Source organism: Lagopus muta, chromosome 5 (genome assembly GCF_023343835.1).
Source record: "Lagopus muta isolate bLagMut1 chromosome 5, bLagMut1 primary, whole genome shotgun sequence".
Lineage (NCBI taxonomy): Eukaryota > Metazoa > Chordata > Aves > Galliformes > Phasianidae > Lagopus > Lagopus muta.
Genome location: NC_064437.1, coordinates 53,003,434 through 53,031,067, shown reverse-complemented (window position 1 = coordinate 53,031,067; position 27,634 = coordinate 53,003,434). Strand labels below are relative to the sequence as shown.

At 53.6% G+C, this 27,634-nt stretch overlaps 3 protein-coding genes across 11 annotated transcripts in view; 1 reads left to right on the top strand and 2 right to left on the bottom strand.

Annotated features, from left to right (window-relative positions):
* Positions 1-13,991, bottom strand: part of ARMH3 (armadillo like helical domain containing 3) — a 104,955-nt gene extending 90,964 nt beyond the window's left edge. The window contains exons 1-8 of one of the 2 annotated variants that reach the window (XM_048944797.1): positions 13,891-13,991; positions 8,183-8,294; positions 7,686-7,742; positions 7,404-7,550; positions 6,390-6,497; positions 5,901-5,993; positions 5,483-5,557; positions 4,739-4,825 (exon numbers count right to left, since the gene is read on the bottom strand). In XM_048944797.1, the coding sequence (XP_048800754.1) occupies positions 4,739-4,825; positions 5,483-5,557; positions 5,901-5,993; positions 6,390-6,497; positions 7,404-7,550; positions 7,686-7,742; positions 8,183-8,284 (669 nt within the window). In that variant the 5' untranslated portion in view covers positions 8,285-8,294; positions 13,891-13,991. Of the gene's footprint in view, positions 1-4,738; positions 4,826-5,482; positions 5,558-5,900; positions 5,994-6,389; positions 6,498-7,403; positions 7,551-7,685; positions 7,743-8,182; positions 8,295-13,483; positions 13,553-13,890 lie in introns of those variants that run through there. The other variant, XM_048944798.1, reaches the window with a different exon arrangement.
* Positions 13,992-14,058: 67 nt separating this feature from the next.
* HPS6 (HPS6 biogenesis of lysosomal organelles complex 2 subunit 3) lies at positions 14,059-18,215 on the top strand. The gene is made up of 2 exons (XM_048944796.1): positions 14,059-14,272; positions 14,388-18,215. The coding sequence occupies exon 2, from the start codon at positions 14,402-14,404 to the stop codon at positions 16,856-16,858; it is 2,457 nt and encodes an 818-aa protein (XP_048800753.1). The 5' UTR covers positions 14,059-14,272; positions 14,388-14,401; the 3' UTR covers positions 16,859-18,215.
* A 1,398-nt stretch (positions 18,216-19,613) lies between these two features.
* On the bottom strand, positions 19,614-27,185 carry LOC125693203 (prominin-1-A-like). 8 transcript variants are annotated; one of them, XM_048944794.1, is made up of 25 exons: positions 27,015-27,185; positions 26,684-26,821; positions 26,150-26,211; positions 25,850-26,055; positions 25,399-25,519; positions 24,751-24,814; positions 24,429-24,518; positions 24,049-24,239; positions 23,899-23,970; positions 23,692-23,755; positions 23,400-23,559; positions 23,165-23,317; positions 22,960-23,083; positions 22,756-22,847; positions 22,516-22,600; positions 22,284-22,427; positions 22,085-22,156; positions 21,866-21,955; positions 21,724-21,777; positions 21,417-21,497; positions 21,074-21,142; positions 20,898-20,987; positions 20,711-20,823; positions 20,381-20,398; positions 19,614-20,109 (listed from the first exon to the last, which is right to left on the bottom strand). In XM_048944794.1, exons 2-25 carry the CDS (start codon positions 26,811-26,813, stop codon positions 20,058-20,060), a joined length of 2,397 nt encoding a protein of 798 aa, XP_048800751.1. In that variant the 5' UTR covers positions 26,814-26,821; positions 27,015-27,185; the 3' UTR covers positions 19,614-20,057. The 8 variants fall into 8 exon arrangements, 6 of the variants coding, with proteins under 6 accessions (XP_048800751.1, XP_048800747.1, XP_048800746.1 ...); XR_007377011.1 differs by having other exon boundaries at positions 19,614-19,789; positions 19,900-20,640; positions 24,049-24,518; XR_007377012.1 differs by having other exon boundaries at positions 20,381-20,640; positions 24,049-24,518.
* Between the last annotated feature and the right edge of the window lie 449 nt (positions 27,186-27,634).

The window sequence follows — 27,634 nt, the reverse complement described above, 5'->3', positions numbered from 1 at the left end:
TTATCAGTGACACACACACGCAGCCGGCACAAGCAGTGAAGCTGGGACACAACATCCCTGTCCTGATATCTCTCTTCTGCAACACCTCACAAAGATTGCTTAAAGGAAGGAGGACTCAGGAAGGCATGACAACATTACAGACTCGTCTGCTGCAGGGTTAGAGCACAACACTTAACAGCTTACACCACAGAGAGCCAGAAGTCTCTGGAGAATATCAATTCCTTGAACTAAGCTGAACAAAGCACACAGCCTCCATCTATAAAGATAAGGTGTAATAATTTAGGGAGCATTTTAGATTAGCAATGTACATTTGTTTTTCTTTGTGTCAGTGCAAAGTTAATAAGGTTGACTTGGAACTAGGACAGAGAAGAAAAGATTGTGCAGTAAGTCCAAAATGAATGGGATGAGCAAAGCACAAAACATGCACCAGATAGAGCCTTACAAGTTAAGCAGTTAGCTAACTATTAGGCTCAAGGCTTAACAGAAGGTTAAAAATCAGACTGATCAGAAAACAACACAGTCACAATTATTCTGTGCTTTGGGAGAATCAGATTTTCTCTCCGGTCCAGGGAAAAAACTGATCAGAAGACCTCAAAGCTCAGTCTGTCACAGCCTGCACTACCTGCTACCTCAAAAAATAACACAAAAATCACACAGAACCCATTTGAGCATGAAGCACACAAAGACGTTTCCTAGAAGCTGGAGGAGAGGCTCCTATCGAGTAACAATATACGCTTCTTTCTGTGCAACCACGATCTTCTGCCACTTAGAATATGTCAATAAACCAGAAGCAAAATTCAAAAATGTGTAGCTAAAATACAGCCTCATTCTTTCAAATACATCTTAGTTTTGCTAATTTCGATCATTATGTTGTTCTCATTATATCATGAAGAGAAACTCAGGCCAAGCCTCTCCATCCCACAGCTCACAGAAGCTCGGTCAGAAGATCGGTCAACCTGTGATTCATGACCAATAAAAGCAACAAAGTTCTTCCAGACAACAGACAGCAGGGCTATGGTGAGTTAGGGGCAGTGGGGTTTTCCAGATTCCCAGATAAGCAAACTGGAAGATACTGCACTGACCAATACAAACAGGCTGCCCTGAGGCCTCCACATACATTCCGTACCATCACAGAGCGGACAGTGAGCAGGATCCTTGTCATCCCCAGCCTGTGAACAGCTCCTCATGCTCCCACTGCCCTCAGCTCCCCAAGATGTGTGCTACATGTCATCTACCTAACAGCCAGTCATTCCAAACAGCTACTTCCTGCTCATCTGTGATGAGCTTCAAGCACCCCTAAGCCCTTCCCCCCATATTCCCTGCCTGCTTCCAATCCTGTTATCTCAGTTTCCTTAGCTTTCTTCTCACCGGGAATTACTGCAAAATATTTGGAAGCCTAAATTACACCTGCCACTCAGCAATGCGTGCAAACACACAACAGCCTTGAAGAGGGGCTGATAAGCACCTTGAAAACTCTAGAGTGTGTCAATGAAGTGGTGACACGAACTTAAAAACTCTGCCTCCAGCTGCCTCCAGAAAGAAAATGATAACATGATCCTCATCTCTTCAGAGAACACACTGCCACCAAAGCGTAAATATTGTAATACTAAGGTCTTCTCTTCAGTGATAAGGTACAAACTCCTGGAATGCAGGAGTACTCAAGATGTCCTCTATGAGCTCACCACCACTAGGCGCCAATAAGCTCAAAGCAAAGAAGGTGGAAGCTGGAGGAGATGATTACCAAGTAACTTCTAAAAGATAAGCCAGTTAAAACCAGATCAGAACCATAATCCCCAAGCAAGGCATGTCATACAAATTGAGAGCTATGTGAAGAAGCACACAGATGTGGCAGAGGGAGCTAGATCTTCCCTGTAACTCTAATGCATCTCAATCTCTGGCACAAACCTATGGGAAGCAAATCTTTGGTAAGAAAATAAAGCAGAAAAATAAATTAAATTTAAAATAAATATTCAAGCTACCCACATACAATCTCTAGTTAGATGCTTAACTTTTTTTCATGTCTGTAACACAAATGAGGCCAGAGTCCACTTGATTATCCCCTGCAGGATTTTCCCCCTGAACATTCATTAGGGATGATTCAGCAGCTTTGCCTCCAGCGCTGATGAGGCCATCTCCTCTGCAGGCAAGGCATCTTGCAGGGAACTGGAGCTTGAAAAATGACTCTTTTTGTTAAAGAGATACATTCAAAAATCATTCAAGTTCTGAAAGGGCTTTTATTTTAATGATTTCATGATTCTAGTATTTTTAAGTCTCTTCAGCAACTGCTGGAATCACAGAATTGCAGGGGCTGGAAAGGACCTCTAGAGATCACTGAGTCCAGCAAAGCAGGCCCCCTACAGCAGACGACTACATCAAGGCAACTAAACATGAAGGGCTGTCTGATACACTATAGCAGACAGACAATACAGAAAGAAACAAAATGTTTTCACTCCTTTCTTTTCAGTTCTGTCTTTGAATGGACACAATACACAATTCTACAGGAAAAAAATTAGCACCTAGATGTAATCTAGGAATCAATCTATTGAAAAGTCACTGTTTGAGTTATGTTTTACGTTGCTATTCTAGCAGACATCTCTTACAACACTGAGAGAAGGACACAGTGAATTACTCCTCGATGCAGTGTTTCCTCTGCTTGGCATCCTTTTCAGCAGCTAGCTTCGCCATTTCCCAATGTAGTCAACTATTTAATGCTCCTTTCATGCTTCTCTCACATAGCATCAAGGAAAAAAATTTTCTCTGAGATAGGGAATAGGGTTATTAAACCAAAAATACAGCTGAAGAGTACACAGTTGTCACAAGTTTTGAGAATGATTAGGTTTCAGATCAGTGACATCTCTTTAAAAGTCCCGTGTAAAAACACACAATTTTTACTCCTAGAACAGAAGTTACTGAGAAGTTACCAAGATCACAGCTATGCTGGTAATGAAGACGTGGACAGATATTCCCCAGGCAATTGGAAGGGAAACTAGAAAATTATGACCATGTTACTACAGGCATCGCTTACAGTGTGCGACACTTCTAAGGGGCAGTGTCAGGCAACTGCCAGATAAAACCCTTAGCTGAGTTGGTTTCCACCTTACCAGAGAAAATAGTGAAGCTGATTTTTCCCTCAGCCCACATCTGCCTTAGCTTGGACTGGTTTGTTGTCTTTTTGGTTCCTTTTGTAAACATCAGCACAAACCATTTGCTTTGGTTGTACAGTTTGAAGTCATCTAGAACAATTTAGCAGCAACGGACCCCAATATTACATGCCTCAGAAAGTTACTGCAAAGAGCAGAGGACAGCTCCTATGTACTCACAGAACTCTGCCTTACTCAGGAAATAAACTACAGCACACAGGGAACTTCTCAGGGATGGGATGGGACAAGTCTACCTCTTTTGACCTGAATGTGTAAATGAATACGCCGTAGTTAATGAGGAAAGAAGTTACTTAGTATGGGTAGGTTGCAGTTGGACTTGATGATCTTGAAGGTCTTTTCCAACCTGAGCAATTCCATGATTCTGTGATTCTATACTTTGCTCAGAGGACAAGTTAAGTAGGTAAGATCTTGGACAGATGCAGCAGTCCCAATTTCAATTCAGTTTTTCAGCTGCAGGTGCAAAAACTGCAGTGAGAGCCCTGCTCTTCCCACTCTGTCCTCATCAGTATCGTTACATCAGATTGTTCTCAAGGCCCTGTTCTGAAACCAAACTGCATGCTCCTGCTCCATGTTACCATGGCACAGGTTGAACAGTTTGTAGTTCTGGATTCAGACAACACCCACAGGAATGGGAGATTAATAGGAACTGCCTTGTCACTGAGAGTACTCTGTGCTCCCACCTTTTCTCTAAGTCTAACCATAATTCAAAGTGAGCTCCATTACAAAATCACACAGGTTCCCCCTCCTCAATTTTTCAACCAAGGAGAGGATATTCCAGAACTTTTCCACATTTTCTACCCATCAACCTACTCAGAGTAAAATATTGCTAATTGCAGGAGTGCAGGGGGTGTGGTAAGGAAGAAATAGAGACCAATCATTCAAGCATCACTCCTGCAAACAAAAGCAAAAGCCAACTAGGTGTTTTTTGACATTTGAAGTGTTTCTTTCCAAGGTGATAAGCAGAGCAAAAAAAGGTGGAATATGTCACAAAGTAGCACAACCAGTTGCTAAAGTAAAGATGAGTAAAGCTTCTCAGAGAAGAATCAGGCAAAGGAGAAGAGTCAGATTTCTCCTGGAAATGCTACTGCTCTGATGTTTCAGTTCATTCTTTGGTCACATCTTCAGCATGTCTTCTGGGGATCTACATTCCCTCAGTCTGCTAGTCAGGTTCTGAATCATAAATTCAGTCTGAAGCCTAAGGTGACTGACAACCAATTTTACTTTGGAGATAATATAGAAGCAGTGTCACACATGAAGAGGCAAGCACGCAAGTTCTGCACAACACAAACTCTTACAACCTTCCCTAGAATACTTTCAAAAAGGAAATGAGCATCTCCTACGTAGTTTCTCATGCATGCACAAAACAAACTGTATCTTAAATACACTTGATCATACACACACACATCAGAGGCAGATACAATTAGCATAATAGGACTGTCTCACAAAGCTTCTACAACTTCGATAAAAGCTACCATCTCTATTGCTAAAAGATGTACTCTAGGCCTTCTTAATAACCCAGAGGCCAGGACAAAATAACTGAGAGAAGAGAGATTTCTGTTACCCAGTACAACACTTACCTCATACTTTCTGTAGTTGACCAGCAAAGCAAGCAGGACAACAGCATCATAGCCGTGCTCCCTGCGACTAAGTGGGCTGGACAGAATCTGAAATAAAGACTTCCATTATTCTTTTCAGGCCTGCTTTAGGAAGCTTGCAGCAACTCTGAGAACACACATAGCTGTAAAATACGTACAAGAGCAAATTATATCCTAAAGAGGATATTTATGACTTAGGGAGTGTCAGTGCTTCTGAGAAACATTGCACAGAGGGAAGCTTACTTGTCACAGGCAGAATGTATGCAGGCTTTCTGGGCAAAAAGCAAATACATTTCTCAACACCATTGGACATTTCAGTGCAACTATGACATCCTGTGTTTTCCCAAATCCAGCTTCAGTTGTAAAAAGTATAATTTATCAAAGAGCAGAAAAAAACTCCATACATCCAGACTGCCTTCTGAATCGTTTCCCAAGTAAAGGAAGCTTCTGCAAAATTAGCCCATAAATCCATTCAGCTTCCAAGGATAAATGACTCAAGTGAAAATGCCTTAAATGCTCAGCAGTGACTAAGAACAGCAGACTGAAGTAAGGAGCCATAGATTCTAATTATTTATTTTTTACCTATTCACCACGCTATGAACAGAAGCAGCACGCACTGCCAAGTTACTTATGCTGCACTGAAAGGGCTGAAAAGCAATAAGACTGGAAAAAAAAAAAAAATACATGGAAGGAGAGCTCCTGCAAGAGATGGAAAAAAACCCTTACCTGTAATATAGCTTCAAATATGCTGTTAATCATCACGTACTCCAGGATGGTGTTCTGGCTTATGTTATCTGTCACCTAAGTACAAACACGAGTTAAAATCTCAAAGCCTCCCATGATGCTCCAGCTGCCTCTGGCAGACAGCAGGGACAGCAGCATTATACTGCCAGACTGACACATTTATTCAGAATCTCTCACTTAGTCAGCAAGTCAAGGGTGTGCTGAGCACTACAGCCAGACACGAGGGGAAATCTGCCCTGTCTTCTACTGCTGTCATTTCTGGCAAAAAACATGACCCACGGACTGAGCACCCCATTTCCTCTGCAGATTGATGCAAGACAGCTGCATGATAGCACTATCAGCAACTGAAAAAGTCTGCTGTGCTGGAGGCAGAGGGTGAAAAAGCAGAGCCTTTATTTACCGTCACCAAGCAGAGGAGTAGCTTCAGACACAAGCTTTTCAGGCTTTCAGAACCTTCTGCACAGAGCAGTGAGTCCAAGCTCTCCATCAGATTCTAAAAAAAAGAACAGTCGTGCAAATTTGAATTAATATTTAAAACTATTTAAAATATTTCTTATAAATCTGAGATTCAAGAATAGCAACACAAAGCTGTGTTATTCCAAAAATCAGCAACTGAACCTCCTGGTTTAACTGAAACGTCCTGGTTTAAGCTGGGACGTAACTACTGTATGCACACACAGCTGTACACCACAGACTATATTAACACCACTGCCTCTCATTTCTGCTTTATGTTAACTACCTTTTTATGCCCACAAGCATAACATCATGATCATTCTCCAAGTCCTGCCTAGATGCACAAGGGGCTTTTGAATACACACCCGTCTACAAAACACTGCCCCTGCAACACGGCTCCTGTGCAAAGCGTTTCTCTGCATAGGCAAGGCCTCACCTTCATACAAAGCTCTGCCTTATCAAATCCCACAAGCATGTTGATGATGTCAAACCCAGAAGTAGATTTGTTCTTCTGATGGACGCCCCGAATCAATGCACACAAAGTCTGCAAACAAAATATTCAGAGGATAAGATGTAAGGCAACACCTACAACTCCATAACATAACTTGCCCTACAGCCCTCTCAGAGCACTAGCAAAACAGCAATATTTATACAAACAGATCAGCCTAGAAACAGCTGTATTTGCTATATATCCTCCACCTCTGCTGTTTCTAAGGAATATACGTTGGATTCTGAGAACTCAGGAAAGAAAACAATGAGAGAAAAATGTATTTGTCCACATCTTTCCTGCCCGATGCCCGTTACAGACTTCCCAAATCTGAAATTTATATTCTGCACTTCTACAGTTGAGAGCAGCTGGGATGAATGCGTTCACTAAACTGTCAAGAATCAGCTTGGGAACTAATAACAGTAAATGTCGAGACTGAGGAGGATAGTCTCCCATGCAGGGCAAGTGCTGGTAAAGAACAGCAGCTTCTTGTTCTGGGTGATGATTCTCCACAGCTTCCAATTAGAAGTGCCCAGCACGGCCAGTTTCCCCTCTAAATTTGACATCAAATTCTCCATTGTTTTATTTTAATTTTGACCCATAAGGAAAGTAAAAAGGAGGGCAAAATGAAGGAAAAAGGAGAAGACAGACAAAGCTACACAAAGTATTCCTGAGCCCCCAGATGATAGCTGGTAGAGAGAACAAGCCCCTCCTGCCCCGTCCATTGCCACCTATTTATTCTGCAACACCAGATCCTCTTGAATTCTGAAACAAGCTCTTGGTCCTCAAACACCAAAGACTATGAGCATGTGTAACCTCCACAAACCAGACGTAGCAACTGCTTTGTAGACACCATTTCTCCTCACAACTGAAGTAGTGTGAACAAGATGCTTGATACCAGAGGCAAACATATTGCCTCATCAGAAGCAGAAGAGAGTACTTCCCATCTCTCAGCTGTGGTACCTGTAGTGCATTGACCACTCTGATTGGGTGCTCCTCACCCAGTGCCTGGATGCAGTGCTGAAACAAGCAATTGATGTTATCTTTTATCTTCATCAACTCTTCCCCATCCAGAGCCTCCAGCTTGCCTTCCAGATATTCCAGGTTGACCTGTCAGGTTAAGGAGCAGATCATGCACGTTACACAACTGCTGACACCTTAGGAAAGCAAGTCTTTGCATTGACAGTCTGCTAGCTCATAGGCAGAACAGTAGCAGCAAATCAGAGGATGTTCAGTTCCTGTTACCTTCATGAGAAACAGCTCCTCCCAAAACCTAGGGTTGCTTTTACTGGGGTCCTCTGTCTGAAAGAGAAAGGAACAGCCAATGAGAGCAAACAATAACAAATCATTCAGGCAGAATTTGAACAAAATCACTACCACAAGTAGGTCAGAGCCATTGGATGACCAAATGGTCTAACAGTACTGTGTACTGTCACAGAGATTCTCAGAAGCAGAATAGCAAACAGAAGCAGCTCTCATTTGAGATGTTTCTGTGTATTTTCTGGATTATTTTTGAGAAACACTTGAGAAGCCATGATGTCACACAGGTAACAAGTGGTCGTGGCAGACATCAGGATAAATTGACATTAAGGAAGAGAGCAGATTACAGAGTTCTGCATGACAGCAGGAGAAATTGAAGTGCATGCCTATGCTGTACAATTCTTACCATGGGAAAAGAATCCAGCCGGCAGAACCCTCAGCACAAACTACATAAAACTTACCAGAAGTGCCCTGGTCCTTACCGTGAAAATCTCATCATACATCAGCACAACCTTCTCTTTCAGTGGCTTCTTGGAAGCTGAAGATTTCCGGAGCAGCCCACCTTTCTTCTCTGTTTGGGCCATGTTGGACTCCCTGAAGAGATCAGGAGACCAAGGGGAAAAAAAAAAAAAAGAAAAAAGTTAAAGAACCTTGAACTTTCTTCAAGGGATACCGAGCCTGCTTCTGCCATGAAAGGCATCTTCACTACACTAATAAACTCTCACAAGCTGCAAGCAGAAGCTTTAATAAATATCCTTGATAAGAAATCAGACCAAAAGTCCCATCCAGTCCTAAAACCTATTTCAAAGAAAGGTGCTGAAGTTCATCCGCAGGCAGATACAGAATAAGCAGCTCATCACAGAACCACAGAATGGCAGATGTTGGAAGGAACACTTGGGATCATCAAGTCCAACCATTCTGCTTCAAGCAGTGTCCCCTAAAGCACATTGCCCTGAATCACATCCAGAAAACATTCCTTGGTCACTTTCACAGCAAAAGGTTTTCTAGTAACGCAAACAAGGTTTCCTACAATTAAGTAGTGTCCAATGCTTCCTGTTGTACCAGTGGAAAAAAGAAAAAAAGTATCATTCCTATAAAACAAGCTACTCAATAAAGCAGTAGCCACAGCTGTAGCCCTGAGCCTTTTGCAACTGTCAAGCTACTTCAGGGGCTGACAGTCAGAATGCATGGCTTGCCACGTCCCCTCAGCCCCACATCTGATGCAACCAAAGCACATCACCACCCTGGCCTCACAATTCCTCTGCAAGCTCAGAATTTTCTGGCAAGCACTGCAGACTGAGCAGCATTCTAACCTTCTCTATCACTGCAGCACATCACAGATCAGCAGAAAGGGAACGCTGTGCCCTCTCATATCTCCAAGCTCCAAACCCTCCTAACCAATACCTCCAGAGATAACTACACACATGGAAGCAGCACACCTCAGGCAAAAGCACAACTGGACTCATGCTCCAAAAGAAAAACCAAACCGCAGGCAGGCCGTGGTGGCAGCTGCACTCAGCCACGCTGAATTATGCGCAGCGAGGTCAGAGCACTGCAGCCTGCCTCTGGGACCCCACGGCTTTCTGAGTCGGCAGCCATAGAGACGGGTTTGGATTCAGTCTCCACCCCAGACTGCCTGAACACCTTCCACAACTGTGGCACACTCAGATCCATCCTTTTCTCAAAGAGCAACTTCTAGCAACTACCCAACACCCGTTCCAGATCTGTTCTGCATTTTTGCCATTGCAGACAGCTTTGGATCATCTCTGACTACAGCTCCAACTAGGGCTCCCAAAGTCTGCTACAGGTTACTCAGATATCCATCCCTTGTGCCATAAACCTCAGTTCCAAATGGCAGGAAATCTTTGGGGCTGGAGAAAATGCTGCTGCCCTTCTCCAGGTGTGAGGGCAGGAGGTCTGTCACAACGGGAAAGCAGCGGGCAGGACAGAGAAGGGTAGATCTCACACCTGAAAAGCTGAGATTCAGGTAGAGGTGGGGCAAGGTGCTGCTTCTTCCAGCTAGGATGGGAATATGGACAGCTGGCTGGTTGAGAGCCAGTTTGTTTGTACACGGCAGGTGAGAACGGAAACAGCCCTGGAAACACTGATAGAAGAACACGTAGGACCTGGTGCTCTGTAACTTATGCAAACAGACACCACTGCTGTTGTCTACTAGGCCTACATGGCCAATTAAGGTGGAGAAAAGGTTGCAAACCAACAAACGAGAAAGAAAACATTACTCAATCATCTTGATAGCTTCTCTTCTACAGTCTGCACTATTTTTGAACTGTCATGGGAAATGAGACATTACCCTAATTAGAACCATAACTGGAAACAGAGAGAAACCTATTAAAAACCAAATCAAGAGCAAAGGCACTTTTAGCCCAGCAATATAAACCATACCCAAGACTGAACAAAACAATTTCCCGACTGGAATCCTAAGGTTCTGAATCTCAAGCAGCCGCCATGCCCAGCACACCAACACATCCATCAGTGTGCTTCTAATTGAATCACAGCTAACAAATCCCAATGTCAAAACTAATAAACTAACTCACGGCGCTTCCAGGCCAACACTCTCACACCAAACACATCTGTGCACGGAGGGGATCAACGCACTGCCCAGCCCCTGAATGTCCAGCACTACATTTTAGCACTTTTCCTGCACTCTCCAGAAAGATGGAGAAGCCAAAATCCCGCAAGGCACAAATTGCTCGATGCTCAGCAAGCACCAGAGGGACGGCGTGAGCAAGTGAACATTCTCATCTCTGTCAAAATGAGACTTGGGCTCACATTCTCTCAAGCAGGGCTGCACACAGTACAGACAAAGATGACTGCTGGAGGTAAGGATTAAATAATGCTCTTGCTTATGATTTGCTGCTCTGCAAATGAGCACATGGAGGAACAAAGGGGAAAAAGCAAAAGCCGCCTTTCATGCCAGTGCTCCATTAGGCTTTGCTTGTTTCATGACCTATGATGATCAGGCCGTACAAATGGTTTTTTCTTTTCGCTTCATGCAATTATGTTTTCTAGATGTCAAGGACAGAAACAGGAAACTGCATTTTGCTAATGGGGACCTTCTGGGCAACTGCAGAAAGCAGCAGTCAGACGCACAAAACGCTCCTAAGTTGCAGAGGTGCCAAATTAACAGGATATTGTGACAGCTTTTCAAAACACCAAATATAATTAATAATTATCCTTTAAAACACTCCACATTTCAAAAGCACGGGTGCCAACTCCCCATCTCAGGTTCACGTGGCTCATTCAGTCTGTCAATAGGTCAGTGCCATTAACATGCACTGCTAAGTGAATCCTGCCGTGGTCACTGACAGCACAGAGCCGTCCCCAGGGCAGAGAGAAGCACCCGCCACAGATTCCTACAGCCTGCTATGCTGCTGTGCTGCAGAGCATCCAAGATGTTCAGCAGGAGCTAACAGAAAGCTTAGCAGAGCAGGAATCCTGGTAGCTCAAAGATGAAAGGCAGGCAGACAGAAGTTGAGGCAGATCTGCCTTATCTCTCATCAGCCCCAGGATCAGCTGATCCAGCCAGGAACAAAGGCATGAGCACATCCAGCCATCCGCCTCCCAGCCACCCCATTCCACAACTCATACCAGAGATCCACATCAAACACGTGGCATTCAGATGAAGGCGTCCTCGTCAGCATTCAGTCTGACCATCCACAGGAAAAATTCAAAAAGAAAAACCTGACATTTTGAGCCTGAGCTTTAGTCAGACTTGAATGTTTTCAAGGTTACATAATACACATACAACTAAAGACGAATGCTTTCTTCAGTCTAGAAGTACCAAAAATACGCTGTTACACTATCTGGCTAAATAAAAAACAAACGGATGACACCAAGTGGGATTTTCATGTATGCCTTTAATTGTCAAACCATTTATTCTGTACCTGAAAAAGGTAGTACAAATGATGCGATCACATCAATTTGCTAATCTCAAACCAATGTTAATCAATACTAATGAAAGCTCTGAGTAGGACCCGAGACACTGCCCCTTTCTGAATCCAATCCCTTGGCTCACTGCTACTGCTGCTGCTACTAAGATTAGTCTCCCTCGTTTAGAAGATCTCCAGCTGGGTAATCAGCCCGACCCCAGCTGCACACACCTGGGACCAGCAGGATCATGCTGTGCCTTCTGAGGCACTTAGCAAGCACACCACTTCAATCTAAAGGAGAGTTTTTCAAAAATGGCATAGACCACAGATAAACCTCTGCCTAAAAGTGACCTACAGCTTGTAAAGAGAACAGACTGTAGTCCAGTCCTTGTACTCGCCAGTGAAATTCCAGCACTGAACACACACGATGAACCTGCAGGGCCAATACTGGACCCAGGCAACAGGGCAGTTAAGATCACAGGTCCCAGCACTCGTCTGTCAGATGAAGCTGCAATCTGCACACGAGCTTACAAATCCAAATGCAGGGCAGTGCCCTGACCCAGTTCAAGCCCCAGCACTAACCCCCCACCAGGAACCACGGAACAGCAGTCTGGGCAGAACACCAATGAAAACAGAGAGGGGAGGGACGTGGTGGGCTGCATTTTGTTGAGGCTTAAGCAACCACCACAATCAAATTTGTGTTATGAGCCCTTTAGCAGCTTACAGTCTGCCAACTCTCACGCTGACAATTACAACCGATGCTAACAGGTCCATGCTACCTTAGACCTTCGTCATTCCTTACAGCTGTATCTGCATATCGTCCATTGGAATGAAAACAGCTCAGGCCATATCTCTTGTTACAACAGCACAGCACCCAGCACACCCACCAGGGAACTGCTATCATTCACAGCACAGAAGCCTTGGATCAATCTGGCATGATTCCCAACTACCTTCATGTAATACAGAACAAGAAATATATTCTGAGGTTACGGCAACTAAAACCCACACATTTTCTACTTCTTTATTTTGGCAGTACCAAGCAGCACAGCCTCAGTGCATGTGCTTCTACTAGCCAGCCTCTCCACCCCGCTCAGAGCAGTAGCAGTGTGTGCTTCTACATAGCACAACCCATACAGCTACACCACTAGTGACTTATCTTCCTTGCCCTGAAAAACAGAAAAAGTGATTTCTAACACAGATACAGCTACAAGCTCGCACTGCGCCTGCCTTAGCAATGATATAAAGGAATTGCAGGCAAGTTACATTTTTGACGTTACACTCATAATGGCCTTTCATTTCTATCTGTCCAGTTGAAATAACACCAACTTCACGCCATCACATAGCTGAGCTTCTTCCTGTCAAGCCCATCCAGACAAGCCCACATGCTCACACCTCCATCTGTTCAGACCATTTTTCCAAATTAACTTTATCATTTCATCACACTTTCTCTCCATATTTCTGGCTTAGCTCTGTGCTGTGAAAAAGCCTCTTTCAGTTCTTTTCAAGCCTCTCAGGATCCATTCCACCCAATTCACCATGAAATACTCAGTGCCGCCTCCACACCCACAGCTAAAAGCTCGCTCCACCTGAAGACATTTCCAGATGCCTTCCTTCTGAAAGAAAACACCGTGCCCCAGCGCTCCCCCACCCTTTCCCCAGAGTTTCAGCCGTCAGCGCAGTTCCAAGGCCCAGGCTGAACAGCACAGCAGCACAGCCTTGGCTCCCGCTGCTGAGGAAGCTGCTACGTTCCAAGACGCCGCAGAGCAGAAGCACGCAAGGTAAGGAACGCAGAACTGCAGAAAGGCACGACTTGGAGACGCAGACCGCGAGCAGCACAAGCGCTCGAGACAGACACGCTACAACCACAGGACGACCGACCTCCCTTTTCCTCACCTCCCGACACTCCCCTTCAAAGCGCCGCCCCTCCTACAGGAGCCGACGCGGCCGAGCAGCACGCCGCCCGCCGTGCCTGCCGCGCCCGCGCCAGCGCCGCCCGGAGCAGGACGCGCTGTTAGGGCGGCCCACGACAAACGGCCCCGGCCGGCGCCGTGCCGGAGCGCGGGACCGAGCCACCGCGGCCGCCGCCTCTCGCCGGGCTGCACCCGGGGACTCCCCAGAGAGGCCCGAAGAGGGCCGGGCCCCTCCGCCCTCAGTCCCGGCGGCCCGAGGTGTCCCCGCCGCTCAGCGGACGTCGGGACGGCCGTCGGGATGGCCGTGGCAGTGTGACGCGTCCCGTCCCGTCCCGTCCCGTCCCACCCGCGGGCTACAGACACCGCGACCCCCCCCCGCCCGCCGCTTACCTGCGGTCCCGCCGCTCCGCTCTGCAGCGCGCGTGCGCCGCTCACAGTGCTGCGCATGCGCCCCGAGGGGCCCGGCGCCGCGCGGTCCTGGCGCCGCCCGCACGGCCGCTGTCAGCGCCGTTCTGCCGCGCTCCCGGCCCCGCTCTCCGCGGCGGCGATGGGGGCGGCCGGGCGGGGCCGGCGTCGGGCCGAGGGGCCGGCGGTCCCACCGCGCTCCTCCCGCGGAGCCCGGAGGTCGCGGTCGCGCAGCCTCCGCTGAAGCGGCGACGGAAGTCGGAGAGGGGCGGCCCGGCCCGGCTCGGAGCCCCGACGGGGAGCGGCTCCGCCCGGAAGCCGCCGCCTCGTGATTGCGCAGAGCCCAGCCGAGCGGCCGGCCCGGCAGGTAGGGCCCGCGCGCGGGGCCCCGAGGGGAGAGGCAGGGGCCCGGGGCTGAGCGGAAGGTGACGGGAGGGCCGGGAGCCGTGCCGGCTGAACCTCAGCCCGCTGTCGCTGCGCAGGGCGCGCCCCCGAGATGAAGCCGTCCGGGACGCTGCGGCAGCTCTCCGACTTCAGCGACCTGAGCCGGGGCCGGAGGCTGCAGGAGCTGCTGTGCCACGGCGAGGAGCCCCGACGCGTCCGGCCCAGCCCCGACGGGAGGCACCTCGTGGTGCTGCAGGAGAACCGGCCGCCCCCCCTGCCCCAGGTGGTGGCCTTCCAGCTGCGGGGCGGCGGCGAGGCCGAGCTGGAGAGGAGCTGGCGGCCCCCGCAGCCTGCCCTGGCGGGACTGGTCTTCCCGCAGAGCCCCGCGGCGCCGGGCCGCTGGGCGCTGGGCATCGTGTGGGAGCACGGCCGTGCCGAGCTCTGGCGCTTCGTCTCGGTGGCGGGTTGGCAGCTGCTGCAGACGGTGGAGCTGTGCCAGGGTGCCCGGGCGCGTGTCGTGTCCGTGTGCAGCCAGGCGGCCAGCCTGGTGTGGTGCGAGGAGAGGCCGCCCCTGGACACTCGCTCGGACATCAGCAAATGTGCCTTCAGGTTCTGCGTCTGTGCCCGCACCCTGGAGCTGGGGGAGCAAGGTGTGCGGCTGGGCCCTGTGAGGATAGTCCTGCACAACTGCCCCGAGTACCAGGTCCTGGCCTCTCCTTGGCACGTCTTCCTGGTGCCCGCTTCTGGCAGCTTTGCCACCGCCTCCAAGTTCCTCCTCATCTGGCATCCCGAGCAGGCAAAGCTCACCATCGCAGCCCCCTCCGCAGGCTTTGTCCACAGCAAGGTGCTGCACTCCAGCAGCGAGTCGGACTTCAGGAAGCTCCTGCTTGGCTCCGTGGGTCTCCTCTCAGCTTTGGCACCTCTGGACATTCACACCTGTGCTGTGTCCAGCTGTGGGGCTCTGTTGCTGGTGAGCAGAAAGGGTGCTGTGAACATGCTAGAGGCAGATGGGACGCAGAGGCATGTCTTTGACCTGGAAGCAGAGCCTCTGGCCCGAGGTGATGCCGTTGAGCTGAAGACCTATGGTAGCATCTTGGCCTGCGTGCTGGCTGGAGTTCTGTACCTTGTCAACCAGAACAGTGGGAGGGTCATAGAAAAGAAAATCCTGAGCATGAAAGAGGTGCATTTCCTGGAGTCCCCGGAAGAGGAAGATAGCATTCAATTTCTCGCTCCAACTGGCATCTACAGCTTTAGTTTCTCCAACCTTGAGGACAGTGGCAGGCCTGAGCCGTGCCTGGTGGAGATGGTATTCGAGGAGGCCTGCAGGTACTACCAGAGAAGGAGTCTCAGCAGCTCCAAGCTGACGGTGGAGAAGTTGAAGAAAGGTGGAGTCTTCCAGGCACCCGTGGCCCTCACTGCCATCCTGCAGCACAGCCTTCACCAAAAGCAGAAGCCAGCCCGAGGCCTCCAAGACACTTATGCCAAGCTGCTGAGCACAATCAGCCTGGAGCTGCAGAGCTACCTCAGCCTAGAGCTCCTCAAAACCTGTGTGGTGAGTGCCTCAGAGAGCAAGATGGAAAGTTACTGCGAGGAACTGGTGGAGCAGGAGGTCAGCCGTGTTCTGCACTCTGACATGGACAAGGACAACTTGGCCTACCTGAACTCAGTCTTTACCTCCTTCCCCAGGGCTGCCTGGAAGGCCACCAGGAGCTGCCTGCAGCTACAGCAGAACGGGGATGGCCTCTTGGTGGCCCGGGCCACCCCAGAGGTTTGGAAGAAGGTCCTAGGAGGACCACAGCAGGAGGAGGTGGGGCAGAATGGGGTGGTCCCGCTCTTTGAGCTCATCTGTGCTTCCTTCCTGAGGTTCAAACCCAAGTGGCTGCCCAACTTTGTGGAGCTGACCCAGCAGTACGTGAGCATCTCCTGGCCATACAGCAGCAAGGAGGGCCCAGAAGGCCGCATGCCACTGTACAAGAGAGCCCTGGGAGTGCTGGCCAGGAAGAGCAAGCACAGTGAGGTGGATGATGAGTTGGAGCTCGAACTGCTGCTCTGCAGCAAGAGACCCAAGGCTGTGCTGCAAGCTCTGCACCTTCTCATCCGCCTGAAGCAGTGGCAGCGGGTGGTGGAGGTGGCAGAGAAGTTCTCTAAGCTCAGTCCTTTGCTTAATAAGGAGATATTCACCACGCTGCTAGCAGAGTTCGCCCAGCACCGGGAGCTGGACCCTTACCTGGACACACTGTGGCTGCTATGCCCTGCTGAGCTCAGCACTTCAGACATCCTCACCGTGGTCCTGCAGCACCTCCCTTGCTCCCAGCAGGACCCGGTGCCCTTCTCAAGTGAGGGGAACCAGCTGACTGTGGGCCTGCTCAAGCCGCTGCTGCAGCGGGTCATGCAGCGTCCCTGCGTCCAGGATGAGATGTACTCAGATGCCTTGCAGAGCCCCACCTTCCCCCCTCCCACCCCACCCCGAGAACACAAGAACCCTCCAAAAGCAGCAGGCAGCGATGCTCCTCAGCCAGCCGGGGCAAGGACTTCTGCCTCAGCACTGGTGCGGGGTGACACTGTGTGAAGGGGAAAGCACAATGGGATCCCAGTCCTTGGGTGTGAGGGAAGGGGAAAACCACATCCACTCCAGGAAGCCATGCCCTGCTTGGCAGCAGGGAAGCCTGCTCCATTTTGAAGCCTCTAGTCCGTGGGGGCTGGAGTTGGGTGTCTCACCTGAAGCCAGGGCAGGCTTTCTGGTTGTTTCTTGCAAGTGCAATTGTTTGTGCCCCTGTAGAGGAGCAAATGCCAGGTGCATCTGTAGATGAAAGCACTGGCTGCATCACAGGACTGCAGAGCTGCTCTCTGCCCAAAACACTTTGATTTTGGTTTGCTTGACTCTTCGCAACTTCACTTCTAGTTTTCCAGTCCTCTGGGAGCAGTGCTCTGGAGCAAACACAGCCTTCTCCCCGTTCTGTGCTCAGCAAGTGGGGTGATGCCTCCAGGCTCTGCCTGTTTGTTGCAGTCATTGAGTCGCTGCCCTGAGCTCGGCAAGATGCCAGAACGGTGCAGCTCTGTGACACTGGGAGCCCCAGCATGCACTGGCAGCTGCAGCACTCTGTCTCGCTGCAATTCCTCTGGGAGCAGCCCTGCATCTGTGTCCAATTGCAGCTACTTAGCTGAGGAGAGCAGCCTAATTCCCTTATCTCTCCATCCCAGCCGCTACCCAAATTCTCTTTCGAGCTGAGAAGCTGGCAGCAGCCCGGGCAAGCTTGGGGCTGGCCCTGCCTCTCCCTTTCCTTTGTGGAAGCTTAGATTATGCCGCAGGACGCCAGGGCCCTCCATCCCCATCTCTCCTACCTTTGCCCTTTGCACACAAAGGGGCTTTGTCAGGGTTGTCTGGCTCACATTGTGCCTCTGTTTGCAAAGTCAGTGTAACGTGAGAGCAGCCGTGCGGGAAGATGCAGGTTCCAACCTGTCCTCAGTGCTCAGAGAGCCCCCGGCCGTGGTGCAAAGGGACCCCCGGCTGTGGAGCCACCTGGTGCTGTGCCAGGCTGGGAGCGGGTGGGGAAAGTCCGCCGTGTTACTCCACCTGAGAGCGGGGTCAAGTGGAGAAGGCAGTCTCATTTTAAAAATAAAGATTCCTAAAGCAGTGCTGGGGCAGTGGTGAATGCTGTGAGGGTACAAGCAAGGGAGGAGGGCGGTTTGCCTTCACTCCTGCCGAGTGGGTAGGCTAGCCAAGCTTGGCTCCCCGTGGGACCGCAGCCTGAAGGCCACGCGTTGCTGGGAGCAAGGAGGGCCATCTGTGCTGCACAGTCTGTGGCTTGTGGTGCCGTGAGCACCCCTGGAGGCCCCTGGGTGGGTGTCAGGGGAGCTGTGGCTGGCCACCACGCTGGGGTTAGGAAAAGGAGGGATTTTTTCTAAAACTGTGGCTCGTCCCTTTGTTCCCAGCTGGAAAATCAGTAGCAGGGTGGCTTCCTCCTGCAGTGGGAGAGCCACCCTTGGAGGGACCCTGCTGCATCCAAACACTGCAATGTGCCAGTTCCTCCCTCAGATGGGGGCTGAGCTGTGGAAAGTCCCTGCGGTGGAAAAAAAGAAAGAACACAACCCTGGCAATGGGGAAGAGGAACCTCTGCAACGGTTCCCTGGAGGCGGGCTGGTTACCACGCAGCCCTGCCTCGGGCTGGGCCTTGCGCTGCAGCCATGGGGTGCTGCCTTCTCCCAGCTGCCGCTCACACGAGCCCAGTGAAAACATAGCATACAAGGTGAAAACATAGCATACGAGGCCCCGGTGGCACCACTGTGAGCAGCCCTAGCCTCTTCCCCAAGCAGCTGCCACACCATCTGATGCTGCCCTGGGCTCCCAGGCTGGGCAGAAGGGAGGAGGAGGGAGGGAACAGACCACGGCTGCTCACAGAGCTGCAGCCCCAGGGAATGGGATGCTGCCGTGTGTTGGCAAAGGTTGCGCAGGGCAACAGGTAGGTACGGGGCTCCACTTATGGTCAGGACACATGCTGGGAGAGATAGCAGGAGGTAAGGCTGGCACAGGTTCAGGTAGCTCCTGAAGGAAAAGGGAGCCTCTCTAAGGTCAGAAGCAAAAGGGTAAAGCAGATGTACGTAGCAGAGTGTAAGCTGGCCCTCTCCACTTCATCGCTCCCTCCGATAAGGCTTGGACTTTGCATTGAAGGAAATGAGTCAGGCTGTGTGTGTCCGTCTCCCAGCCCAGCCTTTGGAATGGTCCCAGAGCTTCAGCCAAGGAGCAGCACAGCAGCCAGCACAGGCTCAGCCCGTAACAACATGCAGCTCCTGAGGAGCTCCAGGGGATAGGCAGGGGTGGGCACCAGCACATGGGGGCCTCCACCCAGTCCCCTTCCAGGAGGAAACCTTCAGCCTGGGGAGCACCAGAATCACCAAGGATCAGGGCACTGACCTGCAGCCTCTTACACCGAGCAGCTCCTGATCTGCAGCGCTCAGGGATGGTCCTGAACCATGCTGGGACAACACCTAGCCCTGCTGACAGTGGCCCTCAGGAGGCAGCCCCTGTTTGGTCCCATGACTGGCTCAGGCTCCAGGCTGAGCTCCTGCCTGGTGTAGGGAACCTGCTTTGGCAGGGGGATTGGACTCGATGATCTCTGGAGGTCCCTCCCAACCCCTACAATTCTGTGATTCCTGCAGTTGGCAGGGCAGGGCTCACTTTCAATCAAGAGCCCTCTAAGCACAGCCCCAACTTGCACCAGCAGCAGGGAAACAAGTGCCCCAGAGCCACTCTTTGCACACCTGACCACAATGGAAGGGTTGGGGAGAAAAGTGTATAGAACTACCCCGTATCTACAACGTGAAATCACCTCATTTATTGTTTTACACCCAAAATCACAGCACTGGAGAGTCAGGCTCCCTGCACAAATAAATACTCACATTGGTTATGGAGCAGGTAAGCAAGTTCCCCTCAGCCAGCAGCATCTGCCTGTGCACACAAGGGGGAGGAGGGGTCCTGGCCCAGCCCCACACCACAGCATGGCTGCAATGAACCGTGGGGAGATGCTCTGCTACTCCTCCCCTTCCCTGCCACCTCCCCCAGGTGATGAGGGGTAGCAAAGCCCCACCTGGGGCAGTGCAAAGAGCACACACCCTTCTCCTGCAGGCTGTCTCCCAGCTGTAGCACCTCACCACTTATTGGGAAGTGGGGAGGGGGCTCCCAGCCTGTTCCCTGTGCTAAGGGAGAAGATGCAGCAGACGAAGCTGTCATGTTCAGTGTCCTTAGTGCCTGTGCCGTGTTGTGATGGAGGCTAATGACTTGTAGCTGGCTGGGGGATTTTGTACAGGTTGAATGCAGGCCCTCTGCAAAATCAAGGGTGTTTGCGTCACGCCCAACCACAGAGGACAGCAGGGGACAGCCAAGAATGCCATGGGAAGGCAGAATGCTGTCCCTCTGTGGCCCAGCACCCCAAAAGGAGGAGGGGAGAATGTGGTAAAGGGACTCTGAAACAGTAGTACTGCACAGGGTCCCACCCTGCTGCCTGCACCCCCTCAGCTTGTGCTTTCCAGGTTCCTCTCCTTGTCCCCGTGCCCCAGGATTTACCCCAAGTAGGGACCCAGCACTGCTACTTACATCTCCACAGCTTCTTTCCTAGGGGGAAGGAAAAAGAAGGGATCATGTCAGTGGGTCAGAAGGGCCTCTTGAGGCCCAGCATCACGCTGCAGGATGGGGCTCTTCCGGGGCACACAAGGAAGGTGTGGGTGCTGCAGGCTGTGACAGTCCCTCCATTCCAGCCTCCTCATCTGGGCACAGCGTGGGGGCTCCTGCAGCCCATGGAGTTTTGACATTCCTGAGCATCACTTCTCCAGCAGCACATAGCTCCTTCGGCTGCACTGCAGTTCCACCAAGGGGTGGTTTGCAGAGCAGACCCCAGACCAGCACTGTGGCAGGGCAGATCCTCACCTGTAGTCGTCGTTGATGTCCATGCGGCGGTAGAACTTGGCGAGACGCACGGCCAGGATGATGCTGGGCAGCAGGAACACAGTGCACCAGCCCAGGCTGAACCAGAAGGTGTTCTGGGAGCAAGGAACAGTCATCAGCCACCCCATCAGCATCATTTTCCACCCCATATTCGTGTCACCCCTCTCACCATAGAGTCCAAGATGTGGTCACAGGCGATGGCCTCCACGTTATCCAGGCTCTGGGCTATGGGCTTGCAGCGTGCCACATCCATCCTCAGCTGGGGATACAGCTGGGACAGGTCATGCTGGGGTTCCCCCAACCCTGCTACCCATCCCCGTGCCTGGCTGGGTCAGGCTCACTCACACTGCTCTTGGCCCAGGCAATGTAGGTCTCAAAGAAGTCCAGCAGCTCCTCTAGAAAGGCCCATGTCTCCTGTGGGGGGGCAGGCAGAGAATGGGGATGCTGTACCCCGCAGCCCACACCGTGCCCCACATCCCCTCCATGCCAGGATCAGAGTCAAAATGCCACCTTGATCCAGCAGCAAAGGGCCTGCATGATGCCCCCAAGTCCCTTGCCGGAAATGGGGGCACGTGGAGGCACAGGGGAGCCCTGGGGACTGTGTGGTATCCCTGTGAGGTGGGGTCTCAGTGAGGCCAACCCAGTCATATCCCCCCATGTGCCCCTCAGCAGGGCAAAGTGAGCTCACATTCTTGATTATGTTCTCCATCTCCCTTCTCAGGAACTCCTCTGCTGCACTGGCTTTGTCCAACGTGGAGTTTGTCTGTGCCTGAGACAAAAGGAGCTGTCAGCAGCACGATGGGGAGAGCAGGGTCTCTGCATCTCCCCAACCCCATGCAGCAGCGGTCCCTGAGACGCAGCATCTCTGAGCCAGAGAATGGGGCAGCCCCAGTTACCCAATTAACAGCCCCATTAACAGCCCCAGTGTGCCCCAAGCTGTGGGTTAGCCCCATAACAGGGAGTGTAGGAGCAGGGTTGCCCCATGTGTGCCTCACCTCGAGCTGGGCAGCCTGGCTCTGCACCAGCTGGATGTTCTCCTTCAGGGTTTTCTGGGGGTGGTGGAGAGAGAAACAGGGATGTACCCATGGCTCACTCGATGCCCCAGCAGGGCCCCTTCCCCTTCCCAGTATCGCTCACCAGCGGCCCTGAGAAGCTGCTGTTCAGCTCCCTGTCCAGCTCCCGCAGCTCAGCAGCATCTGCCTTCAGGTCCCTCTGCACATCTGCACTCTGCAGGAGAGGCTCTCAGCAGTGCCCACCAGATAACAGAGGGACCCCACTGCCAGCCCTTGCCTGCTCTGGGGCATAAGGGGCTCCTAGGCCAGGGGACACCCCTCAGCCCTGGGGACAGGATCTCACCGCATTGCCCACCAACTGCTCCAGCTCTGTGGCCAGCTCCTGCAGGCTGCCCACCGTGACGCCCTGATCCAGCTGGGAAAGACACAGTGCTGAGGTGGGGAGGGGGTGAGGACAACAGCAGGGCTGCACCCCATCCCCATGGGGCAGGACGGAGCCGGGACAGCACCCAGACCCCCCCATCCCGACCGCAGCCCCACACCTGCTGCAGGGTGTGGGTGAAGCTGGGGGGCTGTGCATCATGGCAGGCATTCAGCAGCAGCTCCCGCTGGCTCTCGTTCAGCACAGAGATGGGGGTCAGGGTGATGTTCAGCTTCTGGAAAGCCGCTGAGATCTTCTCTGTGTACTGCGGGGTGAGGGGAGCCGTGAGGAGGGGCGGGACACAGTGCCAGCCCCATGTCCCCACCTGTGTTGTGTCCCTCCTTGGCGCTCACCTGGCTGATGTCCAGGAGCTCATCCAGGGACACCCTCTGGTCCAGGCGCAGCGTCTGCCATAGGGCAGCATCCTGCTGGCATTCTCTGGAGGGTGGGCACAGGGCTGGGATCGAGCCGGGTGCTCCCCCAGGGCATGTCCTTACCCAGGGAACACCTCGCTCCTTCCCTGCACACAACCCCAGGACAAGCTCCCACCCTGGGGGACCCACCCTGGGGACGCTGCCCATAGCTGTGCCCACCTGTAGATCTGTGAGAAGGTGATGGTGCCACTCTCGTCACCCAACACCTCCGAAAGGTTGAAGCCGGGGATGAGACCAGGGGTATCCATGAGCTGGGTTCCAGGGAAATAATGGAGCAACCAGTCATGGTGCAGGGTGGGACACCAGGAAGAGCCCCCAGAGCTGTCCCAGCCCTGGGTGAAGGCAGAGGAGGGGGGAGCCCACCTGGAAGAGCTGCTGGCTGCTCCAGGACTCACAGACCAGCATGTAGATGTTCCCCCCCAGGAAGAAAGTGAGCAGCACCAGCAGCATCAGCAGCCAAGAGAAGATGAAGCTGAAGCCCACCCCTCTGCAGAGCAGAGCTCCATCAGCACGGGGAGTGCGCAGCCTGCACACCCCACGCACAGCCCTGCCTGAGAGCCTCACTCACGCCATGAAGAAGTTCCCTCCGGTGTTGGAGAGGCAGCCACGCTGGGTGGGCAGCGTGCTCTCCTTGTGCCCCAGCGGCCCCAGCAGCAGCCCGCAGGTGTTGCACAGGACTACCAGCAGCACCATGCAGCACAGCAGGGCACACACGCTCCACCTGGGGCAGGATGATGGGGACAGTTTTGGCTGAGAGTCCAAGAAGGGGGGAATGCCTGAGGTAGGTGGAGCAGCCCCCCTACCTGATGCTATCCAGGTCGGTGATAGTCTTCTGGTTGTCCCCCAGCACGGCGTTGGTTTGGTTCACCAGGTTCCCAGCTGTCTCTTCCACATTCTGCAGCGGCAGCTCGTCCTGCATGCTGTGAATCTCCTGCCTGATGTAGCCCAGCTGCTCCTGGGTCCCTACAGGGCATGGGGACAGAGATGGGTCGCTGATGGAGCTACCACCCACACCCTGCTCTTCCGGGGGGACCCAGGGAGAGGATGGGATGCTTGGTCCCCATGGTCAAGCATCAACATGGCGGCCCTACTTACGTGTCACCACGTTCTGGGACTGCTCTTGCACCTTTCTGGGGGCCTGCTCCAGCATGCTGATCACCTGCACAGGGACAGCATCCAGCTCCCAACCCCCTCCCAGCCATCCATAGACAGCACAGGACTTATGTACTCCACCAGCCTCAGGCACCCACCCCGCTCTTCCCTCCATGCAGCCCTTCACACTCCCCCAACGCACCCCCTCACCTCCAAATCCCCCTCTATGCCACTGTCCAGCACATCCCACAGCGCCTCCAGCTGCCGCTCCACACCGGGCACCTGCAGGCACAGCTCGGGGTGAGGGGGCCACGGGCTGGGCAGGGAGGTGGGGGACACCCATGGCCCCCCAGAACTCACCGTGCTATAGTTGGCCACGAAGGCCACACCACTGGATGAGGTGGTGCTGCAGGGCTGCCCGCAGCGCTGCAAGGTGCTGTCAATGCGTGCCCGCAGCGTGCCCAGCTGCCCGTCGTAGGTGCCCTGCAGTTCCTCCAGGCGCCAGCGGGTGCTGTTGATGGTGCCAAAGGTGGACGCCAGTGTTTCCATTGCTGGAGAGGCAGCAAGGGACATCCAGGAATACACCCCAAAGTGCCAGCGTTCCAGCCAGACCAGGGATGGGCAGGCACACCCCTCCCCAGAGGCCTTTCCCAAAACACCACATGTGCCCCCAGCCCAGCCCTCAGCCCTTGTATCCCCCCGGTGTCCCCCACACATCCTCAGAATCACTGGGACATCACCTCCCAAAAGGCTCTGTAGGGATCCCAGCGCCTCGTCTGTGCAGTTCCTGATGCTGGAGGCGATCCTGCCGCCGAGGAGGGGCCCAATGTCTGTGGAGATGGGGGGGGGGGGTCAATGCAGGACCCCCCTTGGACTGCACTGAGCAGCCCATGCCTTGCAGGGGAGCTGCTGAAAGAACTGCTCTCACACCAAACCTCATCCCACAGCAATGTGCTGGAGTCTGGGCAATAGGGCCATGCCAGCCGAGCATCCCTAGCCACCCCAATCCCCAAATCCCCCCCACAACAGCAGGAAGGTGCCCCCGTCACCGTGCATGCTCACTCTGCAGGCTGTCATTGGCGCTGCCCAACGGGATGCTGCTGCTGTCGATGATGAAGCTGACTTGCTGCAGGGGCAGAGAATCACAGAATGGCCTGGGTTGGAAGGGACCTCAAGGATCATGAATCTCCAACCCCCCTGCCACCAACCTCCCCATTTAGTACCAGACCAGGCTGCCCAGGGCCCTATTCAATCTAGCCTTGAACACCTCCAGGGACGGGGCATCCACAACCTCTCTGGGCAGCCATTTTCCAGCACCTCACCACTCTCTCTGTGAAGAACTTCCCCCTGACATCCAACCTAAATCTTCCCTCCCTCAACTTAAAACCATTTCCCCTTGTCCTGCAGTTATCAACCCTTTCAAAGAGTTGATTCCCCTCCTGTTTGTAGGCTCCCTTTAGGTACTGAAAGGCTGCAATAAGGTCACCCCACAGCCTTCTTTTCTTCAGGCTGAACAAGCCCAGCTCCCTCAGCCTGTCTTCATAGGGGAGGTGCTCCAGCCCCCTGATCATCTTCGTGGCTCTCCTCTGGACCCTCTCCAACAGCTCTGTCTTTCTTGTACAGCGTGGGGTGGGGACTCCTTGGGGATCCCTCCCATCCCCAGCCCCGGGGCTGCCCTCCCCTCGTGCCCCACTCGGGATGCAGGCGTGCCTGGGGGATGGAGAGCAGGTAGGAGCAGAGGTCGTGCACGGTGCTGTTGATGTTGGGGAAGGCGCTGCTCACAGATTGCGAGAAGCGGATGTTGCTGATGAAGGCGCACACATCGCCGGCCCTGTAGGAAGAAGGCAGCGGGATCAGCGGGAGGAACACCGACGTTCTCTCCCGGACCCTCCAAACGCAGGTGCAGGACGCACTGCTGAGCACCCCGATGAGGGACCCGGCAGGACGTGCAGCGGACGCGCCCCGCGCCCAACCCCGCCCCTCCGGCTACGGGGAGACCGAGGCACGCGGAGCCCCGCTGCGAGGCTGCCGGGAAGGGCTCTGGCCCACGGTCCCGCTCCCCACCGCCACCGCTTCCTCTCCTTTGTCCCTCCGCGCCGGAGCCGCTCCCGCAGAGAAGGCAGCTTCCAGGCGAGGCCTTCCCGGCCGCCGCGGCACTCACAGCAGGAGCGCCGACACCAGCAGCACAGCGCTGTACAGCACCCGGCGTCGGCTGCGCATCCGCCCGCTCTGCTTCTGGGACATGCGGCCCCCGCAGCGCCCGCAGCAGCGGCAGCAGCAGAAGCAGCATCCCGCCAGCGGCACCGCGACGGCGAAGAGCAGCCCGATGGCGATGCACACCAGGAAGCCCAGCTCGTAACGCAGCAGCTGTGAGAGGGAGAAAGGAGGCACGAGGCTGGCGGCCCGGGTCTGCGCAAATCGCGGGGTGGGATCTGGCTCTGCACCCCGGCTTCACGCTCACCTCCTCCTTCTGCTCGTCGGTCACCACCCTGCCCTGCGTCTGTGCCAGATCCGCTATCAGCTCTGGGGGACGGGGAGCAGAAGTGGTCGTGAGCGGGCACCCTCCCTAACCCCAGCCCTGACTTCAACCCCGGCCCTAATTCCACCCTAACCTGGCTCTGGGACTCCTAGCACCACCCAGTGCTGCGGCTCTGGGCAGCACGTGCCTGGCACCTTTTCCCTTCCGGCCGTCTCCCCCCAGTCGTTTGGCACCCAGGGAAATCATCGCCAGTCCCAAACTCTCTGTTTTGGAGGCTCCAGGGAGACGCTCTAACATCACCCTGGCAGCATGCACGTGACACCTGGGATGGGGATAAAGCATTCTGCATGGACGGGGGCAAAGTCCCCCTCCGCGATGCTTGCTTCACTTCCAGGTCCTGCCCTACCTTCTCCTATGGACCTATTATGGGCTGCCTCTGTGCTGTGTGACACATTGTGAGACCCTCCTGACCCCACCACAGAAGACTCGGGCGGTCCTGGAACCCCCAGCACGCACCCAAGGGGAGATCGTGGGGCTGCACCAGGTGCAGGAAGCCGTGCGCCATGCGGAGCAGCCCCGGCATGCTGCTGCTCGGCTCCTCGAGGCCAGGGCCGTACACGGGCTGCGAGATGTTCCCCAGCTCCATGGTGGCACCTGAGCAGAGAGGGGACAAGGAGGTGGCACAGCTACACGTCACACCCTGCCACCCATCCCCGAGCGGGAAACGTGGGGGAAAAATCCCATACCCCACAGCCTGGGGTTGGGATACAGGAGGGGTGGGGGCAGCAGGCTGTGCCCAGGGGGAAGCGAAGGATCTCAGGGAGACAGACGGGGACAAAGCACTTACCGCGTCCTGCGGTGCCCCGCCGCACAGCTAACGCCCGGCTCTGCGGCTCCTTTCAGTTTCAGCCCAGGGACTGAAAAGCTCTGCGCTGGCAAATGCACCGCCCCACCCTGTCCCGGCCACCGCCTGGCTCCCGGCCATCCCGCGTCCGGGTCAGGGCCACCAGCAGCAGCAGTGCGTCCCGAGCACGATCCCACGGGACTCCCGGAGCTCCCCCCTCCCGCTGCCCATCCCATCCCGACGCCCCATATCTGCCCCTCCCAGAACCCTCATCACCTTCCCGGCCCCACATCCCGCACGAGCTGTCGCAGTTGCCTTGCTCTGGGACAGGAGCCGGGAGCTGTACCGGATCTGTACCCTATGCCCTTTTCCCCCTGCCCCACGGCAGCTCTTGGTGCCCTGGGTGAGAAGCAGCTTGGTGGCTCCCCTCCTGCCCCCCCAACCCCTGCCCCCAGTAGCACAGCATGGGCCCTGGGACAGGAAAGGATGCAATACACCAAGGGAAAGAAAAACAGGGAAAAACTGCATAAACTTGGCTCGTGCAGCGTAGGGCTGTCACGGGACTCCTCCGAGGTTTTGAGGCGGATTTTTTTCCGGCTGCTTTACCTTTACCCCAGGGTGTG